At 45.3% G+C, this 26,045-nt stretch overlaps 1 protein-coding gene across 1 annotated transcript; it reads left to right on the plus strand.

Moving 5' to 3' along the window:
* The first annotated feature begins 14,368 nt into the window (after positions 1-14,368).
* On the plus strand, positions 14,369-24,996 carry LOC144681345 (natural cytotoxicity triggering receptor 3 ligand 1-like). Its single transcript, XM_078542939.1, has 5 exons — positions 14,369-14,478; positions 14,649-14,966; positions 19,172-19,453; positions 24,344-24,454; positions 24,586-24,996. The coding sequence occupies exons 1-5, from the start codon at positions 14,412-14,414 to the stop codon at positions 24,597-24,599; spliced, it is 792 nt and encodes a 263-aa protein (XP_078399065.1). The 5' UTR covers positions 14,369-14,411; the 3' UTR covers positions 24,600-24,996.
* The last annotated feature ends 1,049 nt before the right edge of the window (positions 24,997-26,045 follow it).

Raw genomic sequence — 26,045 nt, forward strand, 5'->3', positions numbered from 1 at the left:
TGGAAGTGCATGGTAAATTAGAGCAACGTCAGCATGGTATCCTCAAGGGGGGAAGTCATGCCTGAAAAATCTGATAGAATTCTTTCAGGAGTTAACGAGCAGGTTAGACAAAGGAGAGCCAATGGATGTTATCTTCTTGGACTTCCAGAAGGCCTTTGAAAAGGTGGTGCACAGGAGGCTGCTCAGTAAGATAAGAGCCCATGATGTTCGAGGCAAGGTACTAGCATGAATACGAGATTGGCTGTCTGGAAAGAGGCAGACAATGGGGATAAGGTGGTCCTTCTCAGGATGGCGGCCGGAGACTAGTGGAGTTCCGCAGGGGTCAGTGTTGGGATCACAACTTTTCACTTTATACATTATTGATCTAGATGAAGGAACTGAGGGCATCCTGGCTAAGTTTGCAGATGATACAAAGATAGGTGGAGGGACAGGTAGTATTGAGGAGGTGGAGAGGTTGCAGAAGGATTTAGACATGTTAGGAGAATGGGCAAAGAAGTGGCAGATGAAATACAACGTGGGGAAGTGTGAGGTCATGCACATTGTTAGGAAGAATAAAGGCATAGACTATTTTCTAAATGGGGGGAGATTTCAGAACTCTGGAGTGCAAAGGGACTTGGGAGTCCTAGTCCAGGATTTTCGTAAGGTTAACTTGCAGGTTAAGTTGGTACTTAGGAAGGCAAATGCAATGATGGCATTTATTTCGAGAGGACTAGAATATAAAAGCAGGGGTGTGCTGCTGAGGCTTTATAAGGCTTTGGGCAGACCACATTTAGAATATTGTGAGCAATTTTGGGCCCCGTATCTCAGGAATGATGTTCTGGCCCTGGAGAGGGTCCAGGGGATGTTCACGAGAACGATCCCAGGAATGAAAGGCTTAACATATAAGAAACGTTTGAGTACTCTGGGTCTATACTCGATGGAGTTTAGAAGGATGAGAGGGGAATCTTATTGAAACTTAAAGATTGCTGAAAGGCCTGGATAGAGTGGACATGGGGAAGATGTTTCCATTAGTAGGAGAGACTAGGACCGGAGGGCACAGCCTCTGTGTAAAGGGAAGACCTTCTAGAACAGAGATGAGGAGAAACTTCTTTAGACAGAGAGTGGTGAATCTATGGAATTTTTTGCCACAGAAGGCTCTGGAGGCCAGGGGATTCAGTGAATTTAAGACCGAGATAGAAAAGTTCTTGATTGGTAAGGGGATCAAAGGTTACGGGGAGAAGGCAGGACAATGGGTTTGAGAAACTTATCAGCCATGATTGAATGGCGGAGCAGACTCGATGGGTCGAATGGCCTAATTTCTGCTCTTAAGTCTTATGGTCTAACCGACACATTCTACAATTGTAGGGTCCTGCTGCATGCAGCACCCTCCATCCCAGTTCCCCGATGGACAGCAGGAGGACAGCTCTGTAGAGGGAATCCCAATGGAGACCTCCACCACCAGACGGCAATAAGCCACGCCAGGGCGTGTCCGGGCAGTGGGAGAGAGCAAGGAAGTGAAGGGTGTGCAGCAGCAGTCCGCAAAGAAACCTCCTCCGCGCCCTGCTGAATGACGGAGGGCAATTCTGTGAGGCAGCTCATATTTTTGCGGGGCACCGGTTCCCGAGGGAGGGTTCGGGTGCTTAGGGCCAATTTGCAAGTCTGTCCGAACAGGGGAACACTCTGATGGAAGAACACCGCGCACCTGAACCACCTCAAGATCCAGTGTAACATCAGGGCCGAGCACGACCATCCTGAGGTCTTGAATGGCCCCGACCACGAGCCAGACGCCCACAGATGCATGACACGCCAACTCGTGTCAAAGCATCCAGCCCAGTCCTCCGCCCCCCAGCACGTCCCCTATCCTGGTCCCCCTAGCAGCCACAGTCCTCCTCTCTGCCAGCCACTGAAACGGACGGAGGGGTGGATTGCTGAACAGTGGGTCTCTGATAATAACTGCTCAGGTCTATAAATAGGAGCTGCAAGTCATAATTCAGGCTGTGCACTTAGCGGAAGAAATACATCGCTGGGGGACACCATCTTGGAGGAGGCTCAACGTAAAGGTATCGCTGCAGGGCCTCAAAGTGGAAAATCACCACCTGGGTGAGTAGGCACACAAGCTCCCTACCGCCCTCCCTAAGCAGGAGACTCAGAACCTCAGCAGCCACCCAGTGCAGTCTTTTGTCCCATAAGAAGTCGATGAGCATTCTCTGAATTTTCGTGACAAATTCCAGGAGAGGGGTCAAAGTGGCCCGCCGGTTCCACAACATGGCGGCAATCAATTGGTTTATGACCAGAACTCGACCCCGAAAAGACAGCAATTGGAGCAGTCCTGTCCAGCGCTGCAGGCGAGCGGTGACTTTCATCTCCAGTTCCTGCCAATTCGCCGGCCAGGATTCCTCAGCAGGGCACAGATGGACCCCCAGGCAGAGGAGGCTGGTCCTGCTCCAGGTAAAAGGCTGGTGCTCCTAGGATAGGAGATCCATCTGCCACTGGCCGACCATCAGTCCAGAACATTTACCCCAGTTTTCCTGGCAGAAGATGCAGTAGAGTAGACCTCCTGGCATTCTTGCACCCTCCGCGGCTCACTATACATAAGGAGCACATCATCCACGTAAGCTGAAAGGACGACACCGATGCCCGGCCTGCGCAGAACCAATCCCAACAACCTCCTCCACAAGACGCGCAGGAAAGGCTACACCCAAATAGAATACAACAGGCCAGACAGGGGGAAGCCCTGACGCACACTTCTCCCAAAGCGAAGGGGTGCCGTCAGGGCCCCATTAATGTTAACTGGACACTCTGCGGCAATGTACAAAAGTCGGATCCGGGCGACAAAATGCGTCCCGAACCTAAATGCTGGCAGAGTTCCGATTAAATATTTGCGATCCACCCTATCAAATACCTTCATCTGATCAAGAGACACGAAGTCGCTGGACAGGCCAGCCCTCCGGGAATAATGGATAATGTTCCGGACCAAAACAAAAACAGCATTACCTGGAAAAACTCAGCAGGTCTGGCAGCATCGGCGGAGAAGAAAAGAGTTGCCATTTCGAGTCCTCATGACCTTTCGGCAGAACAGAGTAAAGTTAGGAGAGGGGTGAAATAAATCAAGGGAGGTAGCCACAGTGACCCCCGAGGGGCCCCGCACAGGGGCCTGCAGCAAGGTGATGGTAAAGACAGTAGGGACAAGGGTTTGTGGTTCCCCCAGACGGAAGAGCGAGGATTTCAAAGGCGGAGATGCCACCACCTATTCACCGGGGGAGGGGACACACCCAACCTCTTTGGCCTGGATGTCCCCCTCATCCTCTTCCTCCTCCGAGGGGTGACGTCTCCTCCGCAGTAGGCTGAGGGCTGGGGGTACCTCCATTTGCGAAGCCTCCTCCACATCGTCCAGCCCTCCCGAATGCTCCACCCTCTGGGGTTTGGGCAGGTCCACACTTTTTAACAAGACCACCGCCTCGGGGTCCCGTGTATCACCGCCGCCAGCCCCGGGAACACGCATAGGGACGATGCTGGGCCCAGCATATGGCGCTTCAGCGCACTCGGGCCCAGGAGGATGCACGGATATGACGCCGGGGCCGGATGTTTCAATTTCCCCCGAGGCGGGGTCTTCAGGGGGTTGGTGGTCCGGGGTGTTTTGGGGGCTTTGGGGAGTCTCGGGGGCCTCCCTCAAGTTGCGGGTCTTCCGCCGCGTCTCCTTACGGCACGGGATCTCTTCCCTCGCCTCAATGACAGCTGAAATGGCGGTGGCTGCCAGCGACACCTCCCCTTCCTGGGAGGCAGATTGAGTGGTGGTGGAGGGAGGAGTGGCGGTGCCAGCCGTGGACACTTGGATGGAATTGGCAGCCCTGGAGACGAGGCAGTTTTTCCTAAGATGCTCCACCTCCTTGCAATCATGGAACCGCATGCCATCCGCTGTCCAAAAGACCGGGTAGGAAGTCCCCTCGAAATTTATTGAAAAGGCCCCCTCCAAGCACTCCGTCCGGGGCAAGCATTTGAAAACCTGCCGCCGGAAGGAGGACAAGTGTCGGAGGTCCGCGTCTTGCAGGCCGAGCAGGATCGGCGCAACCCTGGACCTGACGTCCTCCAGTTGATTGAGGTGGGGGAGGAGGGGCTCACTGGAGACAAAAGGCGCGACATTTGATATTATGAGTCTCTGGGCGGTGCTCTCAAGGTGGTCCACCTCCAAAAAGGTCCCGCCCACAGTGAGGTCCTTTTGCAGCTCCAGGTGCACCGTCCGCTCGGACCTCAAAGAAAGACGACTTTGCCGCACATCTTTGAGGCGGTGACTATGGCTGAGGATGCCGACGACCCCAGCCATAGTCCTTACACACGCTTCAATTGCCATCTCGGGGTGTGTGTAGTCTTTCACCCCAAAAGCCTTGGTGAGGAGGCGGAAAGGTGATGGGGCCGTGGGAGCAGCAGGGGCCACAGAAGCAGCTGCCCCCACATCGGGTTTTCCTGGGCGTCCCCGCCACTAGTAATATCAATGCCTCCACATTTGCCCAGGAAGGCCCGGCCACAGGTGACCCTGTTGTAGTTGTCATAGGGGCTGAGCCACACACACCCCAAGACATATTTGTAAAATATTTCTTGTTCTATTAATGGTTCTATCCCTCTCTGAGGGAGAGGGGCAGAAAGATAGCTTAGCCTCCCTCTCTGAGATGTTAGTAGAGGAGAGGAGAGTCCAGAGAAGGGTAGAGGACAGGGATGCACAGGAGTGAAAGGGGAAGGTGTAGGTGGGTGCCTTGATGGGAAATGGATGATGGGTGGGGGTCTTGATGATCTTCTGGTAGGGGGAGGGCGATGTCTTCACCAGGCAGCCGGTACTACCTGACACACAGGACTAAGGCCTGCCCCTCTTCAACAGGCAGCACCAGCTGCTTGGGCTCAGGCCAAGCGATATTCACTGATGGAAAAGGGGGGAGGGGTGGTGGCAAGATTTTACAGACAGACGCGCAGACCCTTTTACTCCCCCAAGTCTCGTGGGCAGTCTTCTGCCCTCCACCTACAAAACAGAGGTCTTGTACAGCCCCCAACTGAACAAATATAAATTCAGACACCCACCTAGGATGTTTGAAACACTGTCCTGGCCTCCTGGCCTCCCTGTCCAGTAGCAGCAGCAAACACAGCAAACAGCAGAAGCAGCAGCTGTTCCTCGCTCTCTCACCTCCTTGCTCTGCAGGGCCCACAGAATGCCTTCCGGGCTCCAATTCCCCAAGCAATGGAGGATGATGATGACGATAATAAATCAGAAGGCTTCTTGAGGCAAGCAGAAGAATAGGAATAATCCAGCAGGAGTATTCACCAGCAGGCAGGAGCACACAGCCAGAGCACCCTACTCTCCTCAGTCTCTGGCTGCAACTGGAGCAACAACGAGCAGGACACGAGCCACAGGTGAGAGCAATCGAGGAGATGCAGAGTGCTAAACCTGGGCACGGGTGTTAATCACTTGTACTTAATGTTATCTATTGAAAATTAGCTCCCAAGAATGTCTCCTTGTCTATGGCTCCTTGTTATTGTGAGTGCTGTGAAACCTTGGATCCTGCACAAGGTAACGGCAGGTGTCTCCGTTCAGGGCCTCTTCCCTGTGCAGTGTGTAACTTTCAGACCAAACTAATGCTCTGGCTACACACTCAGTGGAGAAATTACTGATGCTTGCGCCTCAGTGGTGCTTGTCATTGCTGCCAGGTCGTCGTGAGCAGGCACCACAGAGCTCTCTGTGTTTTCTAAATACATTTGAGTTGGGTCTGCCCCTTCCCCCCAATACCTTAAGCATCTGTGACCAGTCATGCCGTGCTCCTGAAGGGGCCAGCTGCTGAAGGTTGAGAAAGGATCAGCAGCATTTAACGTTTCATGGCTGTGTCTCGAAAATGTCATCCTGATCGGATAGGTCAAGCGAGCTGCCCACAGCTCGACAGGAATAAGACATTCCCAGAGGTAATGTGAAGGTCTATGGAGTGTCTTCACTGCATGTCGTCATCATCCTCCTGGGATCTAGCGGTTATTTGGGCTTCCACTGCATCTCCATGACATGAGCCTGAGTACGGAGGGTTTGTGCGCTCCCGTCAGCCAGACAGGGGTCAAATGTTCACAGCAGCTAGGCGAGGGTGTCAGGAATGTTCTCCCTGCATCTTCTCATTGTCCTCCACGAACCTTGCGGCTACGAGGGGCTCACGAGCACGCTTGCCACGTCCAGCCATAGTGATTGCCTCATCGCAGGCATCCTCACCTTTGAAGACCTCATGACTATCATCCCCTTCGACATCCTCATCATTGGAGGGTATTTGCAGCTCCTCCATCTTCTCCTCAGCATTTCCACGCCCGGTTGCAGCGCCAGGTTGTGGAGCATGCAGCAGGCGACGGCGATGTGCAGCACCCTCTGTGGGCTGTATAGTTCTCCACCGGACCTGAGGGGGCACCGGAACCTCGTTTTCAAAATGCCTATAGTTTGCACCACTAATATCCGGGTTTTCGCAAGAGCCACATTGCACCCTCGGTCAGCTACAGTCTGATGCTGCTGCATGAGTGTAATCAACCACATTCACTTTATGCAGTCCTTGTCGCCGAGGACGCAACCCCATAGCCTCCCTGAGCCCTGGAAGGTGCCAGGGACCTGAGACATGCTAAGGATGTAGAAATTGTGAACACTCCCAGGGAACCACGTGCAGACCTGCAGGATGTGTTTGTGGTGGTCGTACACTAGCTGAACATTGTGGTAGATGTAGTTGACTGCTTGTTGCCATGGGAAACTAAGCGGCACATGAATGCTGTCGATGGCATCCTTCACCGTAACACTTGAGATCTGTACAAATCCCAGTGCTCTTGCTTCCTGGCTTTCCAGATCCTGGCTGAAACGCACAAACTTGTGTGCATTTGCGAAGATGGCATCCTTGACCTCATGGATACAAGTGTGCATGGAGGTTTGAGAAACCCCTCACAGGTCACCTGTGGAACTCTGGAAGGAACCAATAACATAAAAAATGAGCGCCACTCTCATTTTCACGCCATCTGGCAGTAGGTGCCTTCCATATCCCCGGTACAAAATTCTGCAGTAGGTGACATATATGACTGACCAGTTCCCTAGGCACGCACAACCTCTGGCTGTACTGCATCTCACTCATTTGCAAGAAGGGCAGGCGACAATATAGGCCTGGGTTTGGCAAGGCACCTATGAGCAATGGCTCGCTGTGGATCTTCAGCTGCATGCGCAACAGGCCCTGCCACCCCAGCATGCTCTGCCACACCTTCATCCTGAAGGAGGTGCGCCTCCCTTTGCTGAGCCAGGCACCTCCGACGCTCTTCTCTTTCTCTGGCCTCTGTAAGCCAAAAAGCACAACACTAAATCACCAAGTTGCATGATATTGACGTTCTCCTTCTATAGGATCAAAGAGAGAGACACTTGCGTTAGCATATGTGCCCTAAGAACCTATATTCCTTAAGTCTGAAGGACCCTTCACACATGCATGAAAGTCCTGGTCACCACTTGGAAGGCAGTGTGCAGTGCACTTCATTGCTGCCGAAATCCCACCCACCTCCACCCCACTCCACTTGACCGATTGTCGGCAGTTTTGCCACTGCACTGCATGCAGTGCTCTCAGCTCAGGTGCAGGCGTTCTCCTAGCCTGCATTGCAAGGCGGCGCTGTTAGGTTGAACCATAATGGACACTGGTCCACTCCTTAATGAAGACAGTGCAAGGGCCTGTGAGCGCTTCAGCCAATGACTGTGCCATGGTCACCTTTCCCAAGGTACAGAACAACTTGCCCAGTTGGCCAATTTTTCCATTGTCTCCAATGATAAGCATTTCTTTGTCATCTACGCCAGAGGGATGAAACATTCTGCTGCATATGGTGGCACATTCATGCTTTTGTGTTTCTTGAGTGAGCAAAGAAGATTCAGAGGCTCAACTCCAAACATGTCAAAGGAGCTGCAACGGGACTGAGCTGCAGGAGAATGCTCACTTTTATGTTCAGAAGCTTTTCCATGTGCTTGGCCGCTTCCCTTGCCGCCTCCCCCACACCCACTCACCCAGCATGTGCTTCAGGCTTTCCTTCAATTTATTTGTGCTGCCTCCACCTTCCCCCCACCCCCCCACCCCCGCACCCAACCCATTGGCATGTGTCTGAGTTTTCCCTTCAGCCTGTCTGTGCTGCCTTGGCCTCACCCCACCACCCCACCCCTCCTCCCCATGGCACCCCCCTACCCCCACCACCCCCGCCCCGGTCTGGCCCTCACTGGATCCCTTGCTGCGGCACGACAAAGTAAGCTAGCTAGGAAAAGACGACGTGCCTGTGCCCACTCACCCCACCCCCACCCCCCACCACCCCCCCGGATTGCGCAACCCCTCATCCTTGATGACCTGTCGGGGATGCTCGCTATTCTTGCTCACGGTTCTGTGTACTTAGTTCCGAGTTCCCCTCGAAGTTCAGGTCGCCAGGCGCACGCCTTTTAAAGGCAGTTGTGAAGCACGTTCTGAAGTCGTGCCGACATAGGGGATACATTTCAGGTGGGGGCAGGATTCCTGCTCGCAGGACTTATAATTGTATGCAAATATATCAAAATGACGTTCTCGACGTCCGGGAGGCGTGAAATACTATTGGCGGGTGGAGCGGACGATGCAAAGCACATATCACGAAGGCTTAAAACAGATTGTTGCCTTCTCACCACACTAGAGCAGCGCACATTTATCAAAATGATATCTGGACTCAAAGGGGTGCATTATTAGGAGAGATTGCGCAAACAAGGCTTGTATTTCCTCTAATTTGCACGGAGCAAGAGCGATTTGATCGACTTTTCAGCATATTAAGGGGAACAGAGCAACTCGTTATCAGTTTATTAAATTTAAGTTGAGGTCTGTTTGTCAGTTTGATATAGATTGTGGAAAAACCTTGGGGATTTCCAACATTAAATATCCAGTGGGAACAATAGCTTGCAATCAAAACCCTGGTGGTTAAAAACATTGCAGCACTTTAATGACCATGGTACCGAATATTTGTCATTATGAGGACACCTTTCGGGAGAGAAGCCTGAAGCAGAACCAAGGCAGCGTGATGAAAGTGCCGGCACAGGAAGAGCAGAAAACTCTACAAGTGTTATGAGCATATGGATTTCCATTTTCTGGAAGATAGAAAGGCGTTCCTGCAACTGACACTTTAACAACTGTACTCATTATTGTCTCTATGCTGTCCAGATGAAGCTGATCACAGAAATGCAGACCTCATTAGGGCGGAAATATTCGGTTCAAAAACCCTGTGCCGTGTGGGAAGCAATAACAGAGGAAGGAAAGGCCCTGTCGGATCTCGTTCAAAATAGGGCATTGAAACATGTAATATTTGGATTTCTGCCAGTGCCATGGAGGATGAAGAGTGCTAATTTGTGACCAGATGAATAGTGCAGGAGGGTGGTCTTCGTAATCCTTTGCCAATTCTGATTAGCTGTGGAGTATGTGGAACTTTTCAAGTCGGCGGGTTGCACTTCAAGTAACTTGGGACAAATTGCTACACTCAAAGGTTAATGAGAGCTGTGGGGCAGGATATAAACTTAGGTGACATGGTTGGGGCTGTGCGCACTCAAAAACATGGAGAGTAATAGCAAGGTGCACAGAGGATTCAGAGAGACAAGCAGCAACGAGAGCAAAAAATAAATTGTTTTCTAGAAATAGGAGGGATTAACTATGGGGAAAATATGAGGCAATTAGGTTTGCTTTCGAGAGCATTTGCATTAATGCACTTAACATGTTAAATAAAGTTAGTGAACTGCAGGTAGATGTCGCCAAATCGGAATAATGGAAACAATAAATCATGGCTCTAATAAGTAAATAGCATCTGCGCAATTGGCAACTGAGTTTTACTGGGTACAAGGTACTTAGGACAGAAATGGAAGAAAAAGAGGCTGCGACAGTATTTATCAAGAAAACTATTATTATGTCAAAGACAGAATGCACTTTTTAAAAATAAGGAACACAGGGCCTGCCATCCCACACGATACTGCAAACCAACAGATCGTGGAAGGAGATAGAGGACAGAATACGCAGGACAATTTCAGGAAAAGGTGTGGGAGCCACAGAGGAATTATAATGCCAGCTATCGAATTCAGTATTTTCGCACATTCTTCACAACACCATGAAGGAGATAGTGGAGGAGTATATGAAAGGAAAACAAAACGACATTCATAACCAGCATGTTTTTAATCCAGTGCGGAAGGAATCAGTGCTGGAAATAGCTTTGGAGGATGAAGTACAGAAAGTTGTGGTGAGAGACCATTTGGAGAGTGGTGAGCATATCGCCAGCTTTAGAGTAGATACTGAGTTTTATATCTAAGCACCGTTGAGACAAATGAGGAGGGTTACCTTTCAAGAGTCTGGAACTGATAAGGCCTAGGTAGATGAGAATCAAATGTTGCTCGACAAAATAGCTAGATTACAGAATGGAAAAAATACACATAGCGTGACAGGATGTGCATTCACATTTGAAGCCCCCTGGATGACTCATAATATGGAGGTTAAAAAAGAGAACGAAAAAATGGATTATAGCAAGTTTAAGGCTTATAATGCAGGAGAGAACAAAGCTGGATATAGAAAGCATAGATAGCATATGACAAGAACAATGAACAAGAGGCCAGAAATGAGTACATGAAGAGCCTAACATCAAATAGAGCCCTAAAGTGATTTATGACAAACCCATTTGAAAATGCTTGCTAAAGGAGACTGGGACCAGTTGGTAGCAAAAAAACAAGATGTTTGACTGGAGGGAGAGACTAATTGTCTCGGACCTTAAATAAAAAAACGTCCATATGTATTCAAAGAGAAGAAGCTGCCATGAATGCACTTGCCAATGAGGAGGCAGTAGAAATATTGGACTTGATGAAAATTGTTTAAAGATGAGCGCATTGAAATGGTTGGTAATCCGTAAAAGCAAGCAATAAAATGACCTGGCCCAGACGGGATGAATCCAAGGTTGTGGAGAGCAGACAGGGTAGAAATTGTTGAAACTCTGAACAGTATCTTCTAATTGTCGGTGCACATTAAGTTAGCATTGTGGGCTGGAGGGCTTCCAAACTTTGACCTCTGTATATTAATGTGGTGAAGGCTGAACCCTTTAACTGCAGAGTCATCAATATAATTTCGATGATGTGAAAACTTTTAGGGATGATAAACCTCGGAAAAATAATTAGCATTTGGCAAAGTATTGACTAATATGTGAAGTTCACATAGATTTGCTGGGGATAGATTGTGCTTGAATAAATTGTTGGAGTCCCTTGATAAAGTAAAGGAGATGAATAATGAAGACACTGTGGTAGATACCTGTGCATTGGCTATCAAAGAGTATTCTACAAATGCTCAAACAAACTAAAGCCGATTTGAGTAAAAAGGGACAGTGACTGCATGGATACTAAATTGGCTACGGGATAGAAATTAGAGAGCAGTGCTGACCAGTTGGTCCATATACTGGAGAGAGGTAAATAGTTGGGCTTCCTAATGATTCAGGTTTAAGACAACTCCTTTATTTTATATATGTTAATTCATTGAATTAGTGAATATAGGGCATAAGTGCAAGTTTTCATAACACACGAAACTCAGAGATGGAGGTAAAATTAGAAAGATAGTAACTGAACTCAGGAGAATATAGAAACACTGTCAAATGAAATAAACTTAGAGAAGCTGGAAGTGATTAATATTGCTATAAGGAATGATGAAATGTAATATGAATTTATTGGTTCTTTAAAATAAGTTTATAGAGAGTGCAGAAGCTGTGCTGAAACTTACTGGGGAAGTCCCTAGTATCCAGGTCATTGAGTCTATCCCGCATTTATCGACATTCCAAGTGTTGATCAAAGGAAATAAATCACAGTTTCTTCTAATTTGCGTCAGCCAATCAAATTTCACTCTCTGATTACACCTCACATACACTTGCGCAATCGGTTCGACTTTCCAAGACCCGGCATGATACATGACCATTATCAATTGTTCAGATAATCTCTGACCATGAACAACTGCTACTATTTCCAAAAACGCTAATATTATACATGTATGGAGTTATTTGTGCTGTATTTTCTTTGCTTCCTTAAGGATGTGATTCACGCTTGGCGCGGACGATATTTTTCAATTGTAGCTGGATGAAACAGAATAAAAAAGTCGATTAGATATTGCTACTAGATACTTCGCTCACCTTTTCTTTCGCCCAAAAAGCCTTTTCTCTGCCACCATCAACGTTTTTCCTGTTTTTTCTCCAATACAGTTGAGTGGTAGACAGAGGAGAATGGTAAGGGAAGATATACCCGATTTCAGAGTAGCTGTTCTCTGCTCTCTTTTTTTTAACTAATGTGTAGGTTGTAGGCAGGGAAGGAAACGGTGGTTCAATGGGGCCTGCTGCATTCCGTCGGGACGCAGGGCGCCGTGACTTTAAAGGATGATGAACAGCGAATCATTGCAGTTACGGCAGGAACCTACAGACACTGGGGCTCGGATCGTGCGCGTGAGTCGAGGCCCACAATGTCGCTGCCGGATGGGGCTTCAAGTGGACTGGGCGAACAGGTGGAATGGGCTATGGGCCACAATCCACGGCAGACAGGTGTTTTGTTTTTTTTTCGAGAAATCTGAGTTTCTATGGTTCCAGAGAGGAGTAAAAGCGAATTCAATATTTCATTTTTAAGTAAACAAAAACACACGAATCTGTGATCTGGGCGCAAAGTTTGACAAAGAGAAACATAGATCGGGACTGGGCGCAGTAACGCCACTCCGGGATGAGTTAAAAACGCATCAGGGGAAAATAATTGAATTGTGTGTTATCAGTTGGCAACTATGCACACGTAATGCAGAACACACACCTAACAAACATCTACACACTCAGACACACACGCTGAATAAATTAGCTGACAAGTCATCCGAAAGAGTAAAGGAGACAAACGTAAAACAGAACACATACACATATAACACAAATCTAACACAAACACACGCGTGCGCACACACACACGCTCACATACAAACAAATAACCCGCCGCATGCATAAAATACACACACACGGACACTCATGACAAATGCAGAAATTACACACATACAAAATGTACATATCCTGACGTACACTTACATAAACCTTACAAAATTGCATAACACACATAGCCGTGTGTGAAGGAGCGCTTTGAAATTCACACCAGCAACATCGAAAATGCAAAAGAAAATACTTGGATGTGCACATGTACACATAAACGGACCCACGTATAATGGAGAAGCACCGCCATTCAGTCACTAACAGCACTATCAACCAATTACCAATAACGGAAGTGCCCAATCACAAGTAACGGAATTCACTCAACAGCAACAAGGCCCAGTCACCATTATCGTTAGCCAGTCCTCAGCAGCATTATCTAGCAGAATCACCAGCAGCAGTATCTAACTCCCCCTGGTTCATAACTAGCAACATCCAGTCTCCAGCACAAACACACGGTCACCAGAAGCATTTAACAGTCGGTGGGTTACCATGATGCAGATCACCATCAATGCACACCAGCAGAAGTGCCTTGTCACCAGCAGCAACACACTCAGCAGAATAAATTCCTCCTCACAAGGCGAAAACCGCGATCACCAGCAACTTTCGGTTGACCAGCAGTTCGCTCAACACGCAGAATCATCATCCAAAGATTAAGAACTTTTTCCAGTAACCATCACTCAGTCAACGGCAGAAAAAAAAAAACACAATCAACATGAAATCCCACTCAACAGTAGCATTATCTGTCACCGGTAACATTTAGCAGTCACCATGATGCTGTAATTAAAAACATTAACCTGTCCTCTGTTAGACATAAAGTAAAATTCCTTCCCCAAGTGGATTATTGAGTGGTTACTGATCGTTGAGAACCGTTTCATTCAATTTGGAATTCTATTATTTCCATTAATCCGGTTGTATCTGGAGTGCCGATATCCAATTTCAAAATAGCATGTCAGCTGAATGTCTGACTATATGTCAGTTTCTGTGTAGCGGCCTTGATGCCAAACGACATTTTGCTCAAGCAAACAACTAAGATGTTGGTCCGCCTTGCGGTTGAGTTTCCATTGCATCCGCCCACCACTCTAAAATCGAGCGATACAAGGAAATGGGTCAATCATGGCATACCGCTGTCAGCACATCTGCAAGAACGTGTCAGTAAAAACTGGCAAACTTTGCTATTAGTCAGTAATTGCTTTAATCCGGAAAATTTCATGTGATGCATAAATGTTCCATGTTCTATTACACAACAGTGAGATGTGGGCGGCTTTAAATTCCACATTGCGTTCTCCGCTCTGACGTAAAAATGAAACCAGTGCATTGTAGTTATAGTTTCAGTTATGTCACACTGCGCTAGATTGCAACACGCTCAACGCCAGATAATCTCCAAACACGTCTATGACCGCCAATTTGCAGTGCGAGTGATCAAGATTCATCGGAATTTGCTCCGAATGTCAGCATTTGATTTGCCGTCGTACCTCTCGGTCCTGGGCATTATTTATATAGGTTTATGCACAGGTGACCTGTCTGATAAATAGATAAGTGAACAAGAACTGTGTAGATTATGTTCAATGTTTATTATACAATTTTCCATTTAATTTTGTTTTATTTCGTACTTATTATATCCGTATATTTAATAATGATCATCATTATCTCCGTCTATAAGCCATGCTCTTTTTTTGTGACAGTGACTGAAGGGTCCTCTCTATCAGTTCGCCAGCTCCCCATCCGTGTGACGGCGGTCAAACGTACAAATGTGTCAATTTATTGCTCCATCCCACTTTTCGATCACAACACATGGGTGGATGTATATTGGCGGAGAGACGGCCAGGAGGGGATTTTGGATCTGACTGCAGACACAACGAAAATAATGACACCTTTCAGACAGGGATCTGCCGAACTCCGTCTGCTGAAAGTGAATTTCCAGGACTCCGGAGTCTATTATTGCAGCGCCAGAGTAAACGGGAAGATTTCCAATGGGAATGGAACGGAGTTAATTGTATACGGTAAGTGTCACTGAGCCGCTTTAACGGGTGTAAACATATGCAGCCGCATTTCAGAGCACATTTAATAAAAAGGCACTTTTCCCTCAGTTCAGAGTGTTTGTTGCTTTCCCCCATTTTCAGTTAATCCTGTCTGTGAACGTACAGCTGCAGCGTAGAGCAAGGAGTGTAACTGAGAATATCTGACTTCGGACTGAAGTTCTCCAATCCAGTCTCACTTATTCAAATAACTCAAATGTGTTTAAATGTTTTCAAAGAATGCGGACGCCATTGGCACACCGAGGATTTATTGCATATTCGTACTTCTCCTTGATAATGTGATTTGGTGTCGTTATCTCCAATCGCTGCAATTGAAATAGAAAAGAGTTTAGCACCGTGCTCTGAGCTATGGAGAAGTTGCCGCATTGTGTTATCCCGCAATGATGAAGGAACGGTGATATATGTTCTAGCCAGCATTCCGTGCGTCCCGGAGGGAATTTAGAGGTGTTGGTGTTCCCATGTGGTGTTCTGCCTTCACTTTCTATGTGATAATCTCACGGACTCGGAAGGTGGTGTCGAAGAATCTTTGGCGAGTAGTGCAGTGCATTTTGTAGATGCTCCCACCGCAAACACGATGCCCATATAATGAAGGGAGTGAGCGTTTAAAGTGTTGGATAATGTGCCTTCAGTGGATTTGTTTTACGGGATCGTATGGAGTATTGTTGCATCAATATACATGCAGACAGTAGTGAGTATTTCATCGCACTCATGAGTTGTAGGTGGTGAGGAAGCTTTGAGAAGAGAATACCTGAGCCACTCATTGTAGGACATAAAGCCTCTGACCTCTTCCAGTAACGATCGCATTTTAATTGTCATTTGTTTTGCATAATTATAATTGGAAAATGTTGGATGGACATTCGTTACTCTACGTTAAAACAACTATGGCAAAAGAAATCAGATGCGCATCAATATCTCAATGAAATCCTGCTTGAATCATTGCATCCAATCCTCTAATCGCCGAAGAATGGAAATCCACTCTATTTACCCGTGCCCCAGAGTTTAATACCGTATCCAGATTGCCTGTGGAATCAAACCAGGGATGCAATGTGTAAGCAACTGATAGCAAGTATATGCAAATGTTGAAAATAGTGGGAATAGATACGGGGTAGTGTGGCATAAAAAAATCAAAGTTGTAACAACAAAGCGCCGTTACAACGCCGGCATTAAACAGAAGCATGCTTAAATGAATTATCATAATTGCTGATACCAGGTTTTATATATATATATATATATATATATGCTGACAGATTTGAAATTAACAATGATGACATATTTGCTTGCATCACCCATTGCATTTGCCCAAGCAGGAAATTTTCACAGTGTTAAGATATTACAGTTGCATTCACTGATTAGCTTTATAGTAGGTCGGTGCGTCCATGCATTGACCATTCTGACTGCACGAATTGGAGATCAAACATGCACTTATCTTAATCTTTTGGTTCAAATTACAGTGAGGTATATGATTTCAACTATGATTTCCATGATTAAATGCATAGTTGATGGCTGAAAATGAGATTTTTCAAGCACTGGATGGGTAACATTTCAACAAAACACCATCAATGATAATAAAATAATAAAACCCCCATGCCACGTGGCCCGCCTGCGGACTCGATCTGAGAGGATAGCATCGGGGAAGGCGAAGGATCTCGATTCAGCTTCTGAAGGTCACGCAGGAGAGAGTGATTCTGTTGATGTAATAATTACTGAGATGCTGTTTAACATGCAGTCGGGGTTAACGTTAGAAGTCGAATGGGATCACTGTCAGATAGTTGGAAAACTTCATGGATAGAGTATGTTGTGAACTCAAAGGTAAAACATTCCTGATGAAGCAGTAAGTGGTTTTTGACGTTACCGCTTGTTTCAGCGAGCGCCAGCGGATGGAATGGGTTAGACCTGCGGACAGGATAATGAAGGCTAGTTTCTGAAAATGAAATACTGGATTATGAAAGAGGGTATTAACGATTGGAAGTGAACTAGTCGGTGTTACTCCAGTAATTCGAGTTCAACTGTGACCTCGTCAGTCTGATTGAGTTTGGAGTGATCAAAATAGAAATTGAAGGTTTTGCAAGCAGTGCGATGTCTCGGAGCCTTGCTACATATGGAATTATTAATCAAACGATCATGGTGAATTTAAGCAGAAAACGAACAAACTGTCAGCGGGCCTGCAGGAGATGAAAACAGGACGTGCTGGAAACGCTCAGTACGCCTAACAGCATCTGTGCAAATGGAAACAGAGTTAACGTTTCGAGTCGAATATGACTTCTTCGGAACGTTAGGGTAGATTGGGTGTGCTGTGAGTTATGCGGTCATTTGCACTGGACCCTGATCCAAAACTCAAAGGTGTGCACAGAATTCGACGGTTCAACAGAAATATAGTTCAACCCGCTTCATCAGTTATTCAATTACACTGCTCAAGAAGCACCCCGATCCTGAATTGGGAAATTCCTGTGTACGTATTGTCAACATTCTATAGTTATGTTGGCGGTTGCTAAACCCCGTTTCCTTATGACCCTCGACATGCTTCAAGCACCCAGTTACACTCCACCACGTTTTGTCAGTGACAGTGTATGTGCTGACCTAGATTTGCCTGGAAATTCAGCGCCAGTAACTTGAGAGAAGTGGAAGGAATTTGTTTTCGCGAGAAGGTGCTCTGCTGGTGATTTGCATCACAGTGTGTGTGCTTATCATTGTGCAAAATAGTGACGTTGTCCTATAGATTAATTTCGCGAAATTGTATGGTTCAAGAGAGGCATCGGACTCTACATTTGGCTGTCTAAAACCATTGACTCGGCCGCAGTTGTAGCAGTGCCTATGAATGTGGGGTATAATGATGTAAAGCAGAAGGTGCAGGGTGCATTTACGTAGTCAAATTGGGTTTAAATACTGTAGGTCAATCATGATAAAAGGTCATCGAAGAAGAAGGGTTTTCAGGACGTTATCATTGGTGACAAAGGTCCGTTAATTTAGATTTGCTGGATAAACTCAGGGGGGATGTTAGAAGACACTTTTTACTCAAAGATGAATGAGACCATGGCATAATTAAGGCAATGCTTGCTGGATGACATCACATGGTGTGGGGTGGTTGTGGGGTCAGCGTTAAACCAGATAAACACTTCAAGAGAAATATTAACTAATGTTGAAAATGACACTTTAGCGGATTGGGGTAGAGAGCTTAGAGTCCAGCTGTCAAGGCGCCTTTCTGTCTTAAACTTCTGAAACTTAACGGTAAAGTAAATAAGGAAGCACTTAGAGCACCGAGACAATTAGTTCAACGAAACATAGCGAATCAGTGATGCGTTACCACATAAGGATTCGTAATGTCTCAACAAAGCTTGAACCAGAACCTCGGGGAATTGGATTACCCTTATGGAATGCTGGACACGTATTTGCTTAAGTGCGCAATACTGGGATACCGGCTTTTTAATATTCTGTGGCCTGGTTATCTTGTTATTTATGATACCTGAATTGCAATGAAGGCTTGACTTTATTCACGCTGAGCATTAACTGGGATCAAAGCTTAGGTATGCTCTCGGAAATGTATCAATCACGTTAACATTGCTTTCGCCAAGTTCGCCAGGGACTGAAATAGCGACGAAGTGTGTTCGATGCTAACAATAATGATAATAATATAAGCTGTGAAAATGAATTACATCAGGTCATGTCACCCTCTAGGAAGTTTGAAACCCATATGAATTGACGGACAATAACTGCTGATCGTGTCAATTACGTCTAAACCCCATGAATGAGTGAAAACAACAGCAACAAAAAACAACATCACAGTGAAACACCCACATGGAATTTTAAGCTACAGGACGGACTGATTCTGCTAAACGGGGTCAGAAATTGGTTTCAGTCCGCTGAAGTGGGGTCTCACCTCAACCAATGTTGGATGAGGACAAATGAAAGGAACATTGTCATGTACTTCTTCATGCAATAAAATCTCTCTATGGCAATAACGATTCCCTACGGTAGGAATACTCCAGTGCGAACTGATTTCCTTTCCCATTTACATTCTGTAGTCTTGCAAACCTGCCCTAATGAGTGCAAGACGAAAAGCTTAATCGAAAAGCATCTCTTTTTCCAGCAGTGTTCAATATATCATTTTGTTCATTTTCTAATGGAATGTGCAGGTAGCGATTTTGATCGATTTCCTTTAAATCCTTTTTCAGTGCCACCAACACCTGTGAAGATTACTCGCGTTTCCTCTACCTTCCTCACACTCCTCTGCACAACAGCTGGCTTCTTCCCGAAGGAATTTAACCTCACCTGGTACAAAAATAACATCGAAATTACATCTGGGATGAAAATCACGGAAATACAGAACGAGGGGGGATTATATCAAGTTTCCAGCCTTCTCAATCTCCCGGAGGCCGGATCGGCTTATACCTGCCAAGTTTCACACATCTCCCTCGAGAACCCAGCCAATGACAGTTATATGGTCCGTAGTCAGGGTAAGAGATTCAGATTAGCAATACCCTCCTGAAATGGAGCTGTGTTTAACGTCCCGTGGCGGACTTTATATCCCCACTAATGTGCACCAGGGATTTTTAATAGTGTGAGTATGAAGGACGTTGTTGTGCTTCTTACACTGTATTTTCTTTTCGCGAGGTACTGAACAAAATATCTCTATGTAAGTTTCAGCGGCGTGTGATTAGAAGAAAGACCGTGGTTTGAATAGCAAATTGGTTTGATCTTCATAGAAAGAGGGCTCTCATTGATCGTAGTGACCCTGTATGGAGGACGGCTACTAATTGGTCCCATTGGTCATTACGATAAGACTCATTGAATTTCACGATTTCCATTGATGTTCTCGATGGAGCGGTTGGCAATATCTCTGATGATGCACAAATATTTTCTGAGACACATCGAAAAAGATTATGATTTGATTTAGATGCGATCAGGGCATGGGTTTGCATCTGGCAGATTATATTAGCGTACATATTGGAGAGTAATATTCGTGGGTAGGTTTAATGCCAAGTTGTATATAGTGTGCTGGGATCTGAGATAAAATAAGTCGAAAGAGAAAGTGATCTGAGAGCAATTGCGTATGGAAATATAAATCTCTACAATCACTGTCAAGAGGTTGGAACCAAAATTCAAGCATTGGTTTCTCTAACAGGGGCAAATCAAGAAAAGATTTATCAAATGTCCCTATCCTTAGTCCATCCTCATCTATCAGATCGTGGCCTGTTCAGGATCTTTTTTTTTTTAATTTCCCCTTTGTGTTTTAGGTTGAAAGTGATCATTTCCATATCAGAACCTTCCTCAGCCTCTGAGATCCCATGTTTAGCTTCCAGCTTTTAAGCTGATGCTCTCTTTCTCTTTCATTTCTTCTTTCCCCCATTGCTAACGGTAGCCAGTTCAAGATCGCTCATATAGTCATAAGTATTGGAGCACTAGGTGAAAAAGTTCCAAAGAGCATTCGTAGGTTAGTATCTGGTTATGTTGATTTCTACTTTAGAATGGCATAAACCTGAGGCGGCTGAGGGCAGGGGAAGCTCATTTTAATTGCATAATGACGAGCTGGACTGTGTACACGGAGATAGAGTATTTGAGCTGGATAAATTTAAATGAATGAATGGGGCATGTCATATACAGACAGGGTTGTTTTAGCTGGCATTATATAAGCCTTCTGACAAAAGGCTCGGGCAGTAAGTGCATATTAGCCGCAAGTGCTTTAAAAGACCTGGGCTAGTTTCTGTAATCGGTCTATAACCAAGAATTATTGAGAACAGAATGAAGCTATTTGGTCCACCGTGCATATGGAAACTCATTTATAGAGTCATCTATTTAGCCCCACTCACCCAGTCTTCGCCTTGCCCCTTAAAGATTAGCCCTCCAAGTACTGATACAATGTCATTTGAACGTCATTAGTCACTTTGCTTTCAGGGAGTACATTTCAGGTCACAGGATCACGGTGTGGAAAAATAATTTTCCTCATGTCGCCTCTGCATGGCTGCCATCACTTCTGAGCCGTGTTCTCGCCTTACCGACCCAGTTCCAATAAAACAGTTAATAATTTAAATCACCTCTATAAATTAGATCGTTCATCATCTCTAATTCATGAAAAAATCCTACCTCCACTGGTCTCTCCAAAATTAAAATCCTATATCGGAGTTATCATTTGAGTAACATTTTCTACACTCCCTCTAACTCTCAACATCCTTCTTTAAGCGCAATGCCCAGATTTCGAATCCATACTCCAGAGAAAAACATTAGACATAACTCCCTTTGCTTCGAACCCTTTTACTCTATTAGCAAAGCCACTTATCCCATGTTTTTACAGTCTTCTGAACCTGTCCTTCCGCTATGAAACAATTCATTATATCCACCCCATCACTCTGATCGAGGGCACCATATAGGTTATATAACTTACTTCATACTGCCTCTTCACATTCTTGTCATCAAAATGCACCACTTCACTTTTCTTCGTTAAACTTCATTTTCCATGTGTCTACCTAATTTAACAATAGTCCTATGCATGCCTGGAATATGTTAATCGCTCCCTCACTGCTTACTAATTTTCTGTTTAAGCTTATCTGCACGTTTGAAATTATGCCCAAGGTTGTGTCATTAATATATGAAAAAAATAGGGCTGTTCCTAATATCAACCATTTTGTAACACCAGTGCATGCCACTCTCAGTTTACCGATCTATAGCAAAACGTGCTCCCAGGCGTTAACTGTGCGAACGTTACTTTGAGAAACGCCACTGACAGTAGCAACATATCATATCAACTACACGATTTTCATTGACCGTCTCAATTATTATAACGAATAACCCAAGCAAACTAACCGAACCCTATTTGCTTTTAACAGTTCTTGCTCACCTTCATTTATCAGCCCATGTTTTTCTCATAAACGTCAACTAATTTTGTCCTGGAGCATTGTATTTAAAAACATTCGGCTGAGATAAGGCAGTCTTGCCTGCAGTTGTTGACAGTACCCCTCATCTCATTTATTTAAACAGAGGCGCAATACTTGCATTCATCGAAGCCCCTGATGTGACTCCAAAATCCAATGTTGTGATTAGGGACAGATCTGAAACTCAGCAGTTACCTCAGAATAATGGGCTTGTGTACAAAAGGCAAATTGAGTCCTAAACGACAGATGGGACATTGCCTGATATACCAGATGGTCAACATCATCGAATTGAACTCAATTATCATCGCCTTAGGATAATGTTCTTTTCTTAATTTCTGGAATTGGCACAGTATTTTTATTTGAATGCGTTTGGGTGTTTGCTGGTACGATGATACAGAGAGAGAGGTAAGTACACCTACATCGTAAAATCCACACGCATATAATGATGTACACAGGATGAGCAAAGCTATATAATTATTGATTAGGATTTGGGAATTATTCAAAATTAAAGTTGCTGATTATCACACACGGATAGTTCATTTCTGAGTTACCATTGTTACACGTTGATAGAATAATGCTTCTCCAAGAAAATGTCAGAATGAAAGAAACGATTAAGCTTCCTTCGTAGCTCCTTCAGGGAGGATAGCTACAAGGTGTTGGGTTGCCTGTGATTTTGACGTTGTTTCATATTTTGACACCCTTTTTTCTCTGTAAAATGCGAAGGTGGTTATCCCTACACCTTGGTAACTGGATGTGCAGTGGGCGGGTTAATAATCCTTGTGCTGGCAATTCTCGTCACACGTCGGAGATTGGCCAAATCTGAAGGTAAGTTCTAACACGATCTTAGTTCAGAATTATCGTCTAATTGTTGTTTAACGTTTCAGTAGTGGGAAACTTCCAATGTCCAGGCTGGGATCGAGGTTTCCAGAGCACTGCCGATTGCATTGAGAGCTATTGCCCTTCCAGGCACAGCGTTGTGATGAGGGAGGGCGTAAAACGCAACACACCCGCCAGAATAATTAAACACATTTCGATATTAAATCGAACGGTGTTTCTGTTCTTTACGGGAACTAAATGTTCTACATTAAATATGACTAAGGTTGGAGCAGGAGGAGGGTGCAACCTTCTGGTAAAAAGCTTGAAGTATGCCATGCAATTAAGCAGTCTGTACAGTGGGCCGTAAGGCGTAATTCTATTTGACGCTGAACTCGTAATCCAGAGGCCCAGAATAATTCTCTTGGCACCTGGGTTCGAATTCCACCACGGAAGATTGTGAAATTTGAATTCAATAAAAATCTGGAATTAAGAACTCTGATGATAACCATGAAATCATTGTCGATTTAAAAAAAACGAGCTTGTTCACTAATGTCGTTTAAGGAAGGAAATCTGTACCCCCCCCCCCCCCCCCACCCCCCACCTCCCACCAACGGGTCCTGGCCTGGCCTACATGTGACTCCAGACCCTCAGCAATGTGAGTGCCTCTTAAATGCCCCCTGAACAAGGGCAATTATGAATGGGCAATAAATGCTGGCCTAGCCAGCGACGCCCACATTTCGTGAACGAATAACAAAAAATCCAGCAGCAAAACGGGTTGCGATTTTCTACTGATGACGCGTCTTGTCCCTTTGCCCGAATTTTGGGTAACTTTTGGCGAACATGTCGCGCATGTAGTTCACGCTGACTTGTATTGTTCATGTAAATTTCGTTCTCCAATAGGCGCAGAGATCACAGAGAACATACCCAACCAGCTTGAGGAGCAGGTCAGTTTTACACTGATGCGATGATAAATTGAAATGACCGAACGTCTACACCATAGACATAGCGATACTCCTGCGGCCTCAGAAAAGCTTCTGCTTACGGCGGAACATGCGGCGAACACTGCCAATCTCTGTTTCTTTTTCTCCCTGTCTTCTACACCTGTGACATTGCGGTGAATGACCTATCAGGGCTACAGCGTTACTGATTTCATGCAATCCTCCAGTTCTCGCAGACACCAGTGTTGATGTTTGCGCCCTTTCAATATTAGTTGGACAGCTATCAAATGCGTGAAATATCCTACTCTAGCTCTAACCTGTTGCCACCGCCGTTCCTGCCCATAACGTTGTATGCGGACCCTCTGTGTTTTTCCGCGCCTTGAGCGGAAACATCCAATCTGGGTGAAAAGCCACTCAGGCCAAATGTATTTTCTGAAATTTGCATAGTTAAATTTTGGACATGCGTTAACAGTTCAGTAGCACCACGAGTCATACTTTGGCCCATTGCGCAAGCATTTGGCCTGACAACCTGGATAGCGCCTAAAGGGCATCCACTAGCAATCTGTTCTACTTATATAAGTATTCTTAGATAGATAATGCTACTTAAAGCTGCAACCTACACTAATTATAGTGGTTACATCCTTATAACGCATCTGTGGTATGTTTGTTGTTCTGCACCATGTAATTTGATATGCATCTACCATTTCTCCAAATCTCCCTTCAGGTTGCGCACGGAGAAGTGATGGGGAGTCCGCGTTATGCTGCTCTCAACCACAGCGAGCACGGAAATGCCTTGAATTCCAGATGTGTGGAAGGGGGCCCCGTCCGTGTACAGGTACTCCCGGAAAATATAACACTCCATTAGCGTTCACGTTCTTGTGTCCGATCTCAGCAATGTGCGTTCAGAATCTGGAACCAGTAGTCTGAGTAAAAGATGCCACTGATCTTTCATTGTTGTTTCCACAGGCCAAGCAAGGTAGAGGTGTTGAACTGACTTATGTGTCTCTAGATTTCACGGCTTCCCAGAAAAGTGCGAAAAGGAAACAGAAGAAAATCGGGGCAGAGTATGCAGGGATCAAGATAAACAAGCCAAACGGAGAATCTTATGTTGTACAAGCAGTATCAATGCCCGGTGATGTTGCAGTTACACCGGCCCTGCCATAATGGTATCTGAATGCTGCAACTAACAGTGCGTTGTTCGTTGATCGTAAACGCATTGCCATGTATTGGACTGGGGAAAAGCAGCATGAGATTTACAGACAGAAAGACACGTGGAACTGGGCCTGTGCATATTGTTGAAATCTCAAATCCCTGTCAGATAAAATAATCAATGTAGCACCTGTTAGGAAGATATAATAATTGTCCTAATATTATTGGAATTTATCGTAAAATAGAGTAATAGCGGGATATGCCTATTTGTGTGAGTGTGCGTGATTGTGTGTGTGATTTAATTGAATTAGAGGCAGCTAGTCTGAGTGCATTGATGTAAAAAGAGAAGCTAACTTTGAAATGTTAATGAGGTAAACATGGGGAAGTTTGAAAACATAGATGTCAAGGGAACGGAACATTTGCATTACTAAATAAGCCAGAGTAGGTTGTTTTCAAAGGAGAGAAGAAATGTCTCACCCAGCCAGGTGAAGTTTAGGATCAGTGTGTTTATTTCTCCCTAAGATTACTGGTAAAGCCTAGTGCTATGACAGGTTTTTATTATTATCAGAGGAGATAAAGTCCAAGGACAAAGTGAAACAATGCGTATTTGCATTCAAAGAGGAAGATATGTTTAAATGAGAGAAAACTGCTTACAAGGGAAGGCATTTTAAAGATCTTACACGTATGAAAAAGCGTTCAGCATCTTTGCCTCAAGCTGCTGTCTCCAGGTCTGAAGTGAAGGGAACACGCTTTGAATTCGACTTGCTCAGCGTACCATGCTTCTTTGCTTTGACATTTTAAAAACTATGTGTCTTACTGTTGCCTTAACGAAAGTGTAACTAGGAATTAGATTGATTAGAGGAATTTAGAAGTTATCATAGTAGTAATTTGTAGATCTATGTCTGTATTTAAAATAATTTATCTTATTAATATATGTTTAATTTAGTTCTATCAAAAATATAGATGACTTGGTGGTCTTATTACTACTGACTTCAAGGCACGCCTCTCGAAATATATGCAAACTGCAAAGCAAATTGTGGCAGTTCAGAGTCTGAGGAGAGTGTCCTGCAGCCAGTGTCGTGGTGAAGCAGTCTGGGAAGAATGTCTGGCAGTCAGAATCGCGGTGAAGCAGTCTGGGAAGAGTGTCCTGCAGTCATCATTGCTGTGAAGCAGTCTGGTAAGGGTGTCCTGCAGTCACTATCATGGTGAGGCAGTCTGGTAAGAGTGTCCTGCAGTCCGTTATTGTTGAAAATAACAAGAGTTGTCAAAAGACAGCG

This window comes from Cetorhinus maximus, chromosome 6 (genome assembly GCF_964194155.1).
Source record: "Cetorhinus maximus chromosome 6, sCetMax3.hap1.1, whole genome shotgun sequence".
Lineage (NCBI taxonomy): Eukaryota > Metazoa > Chordata > Chondrichthyes > Lamniformes > Cetorhinidae > Cetorhinus > Cetorhinus maximus.

What these genes read in the sequence shown, in the direction of transcription:
- LOC144681345 (XM_078542939.1), top strand. Translation starts at nt 14,412, where the DNA reads ATGTCAGCATTTGATTTGCCGTCGTACCTCTCGGTCCTGGGCATTATT. An exon ending in TTATATAGGTTTATGCACAG is followed by an intron (nt 14,479 to 14,648) that starts GTGACCTGTCTG and finishes TTTTTGTGACAG; the next exon opens with TGACTGAAGGGTCCTCTCTA. An exon ending in TTATATGGTCCGTAGTCAGG is followed by an intron (nt 19,454 to 24,343) that starts GTAAGAGATTCA and finishes ATCTCCCTTCAG; the next exon opens with GTTGCGCACGGAGAAGTGAT.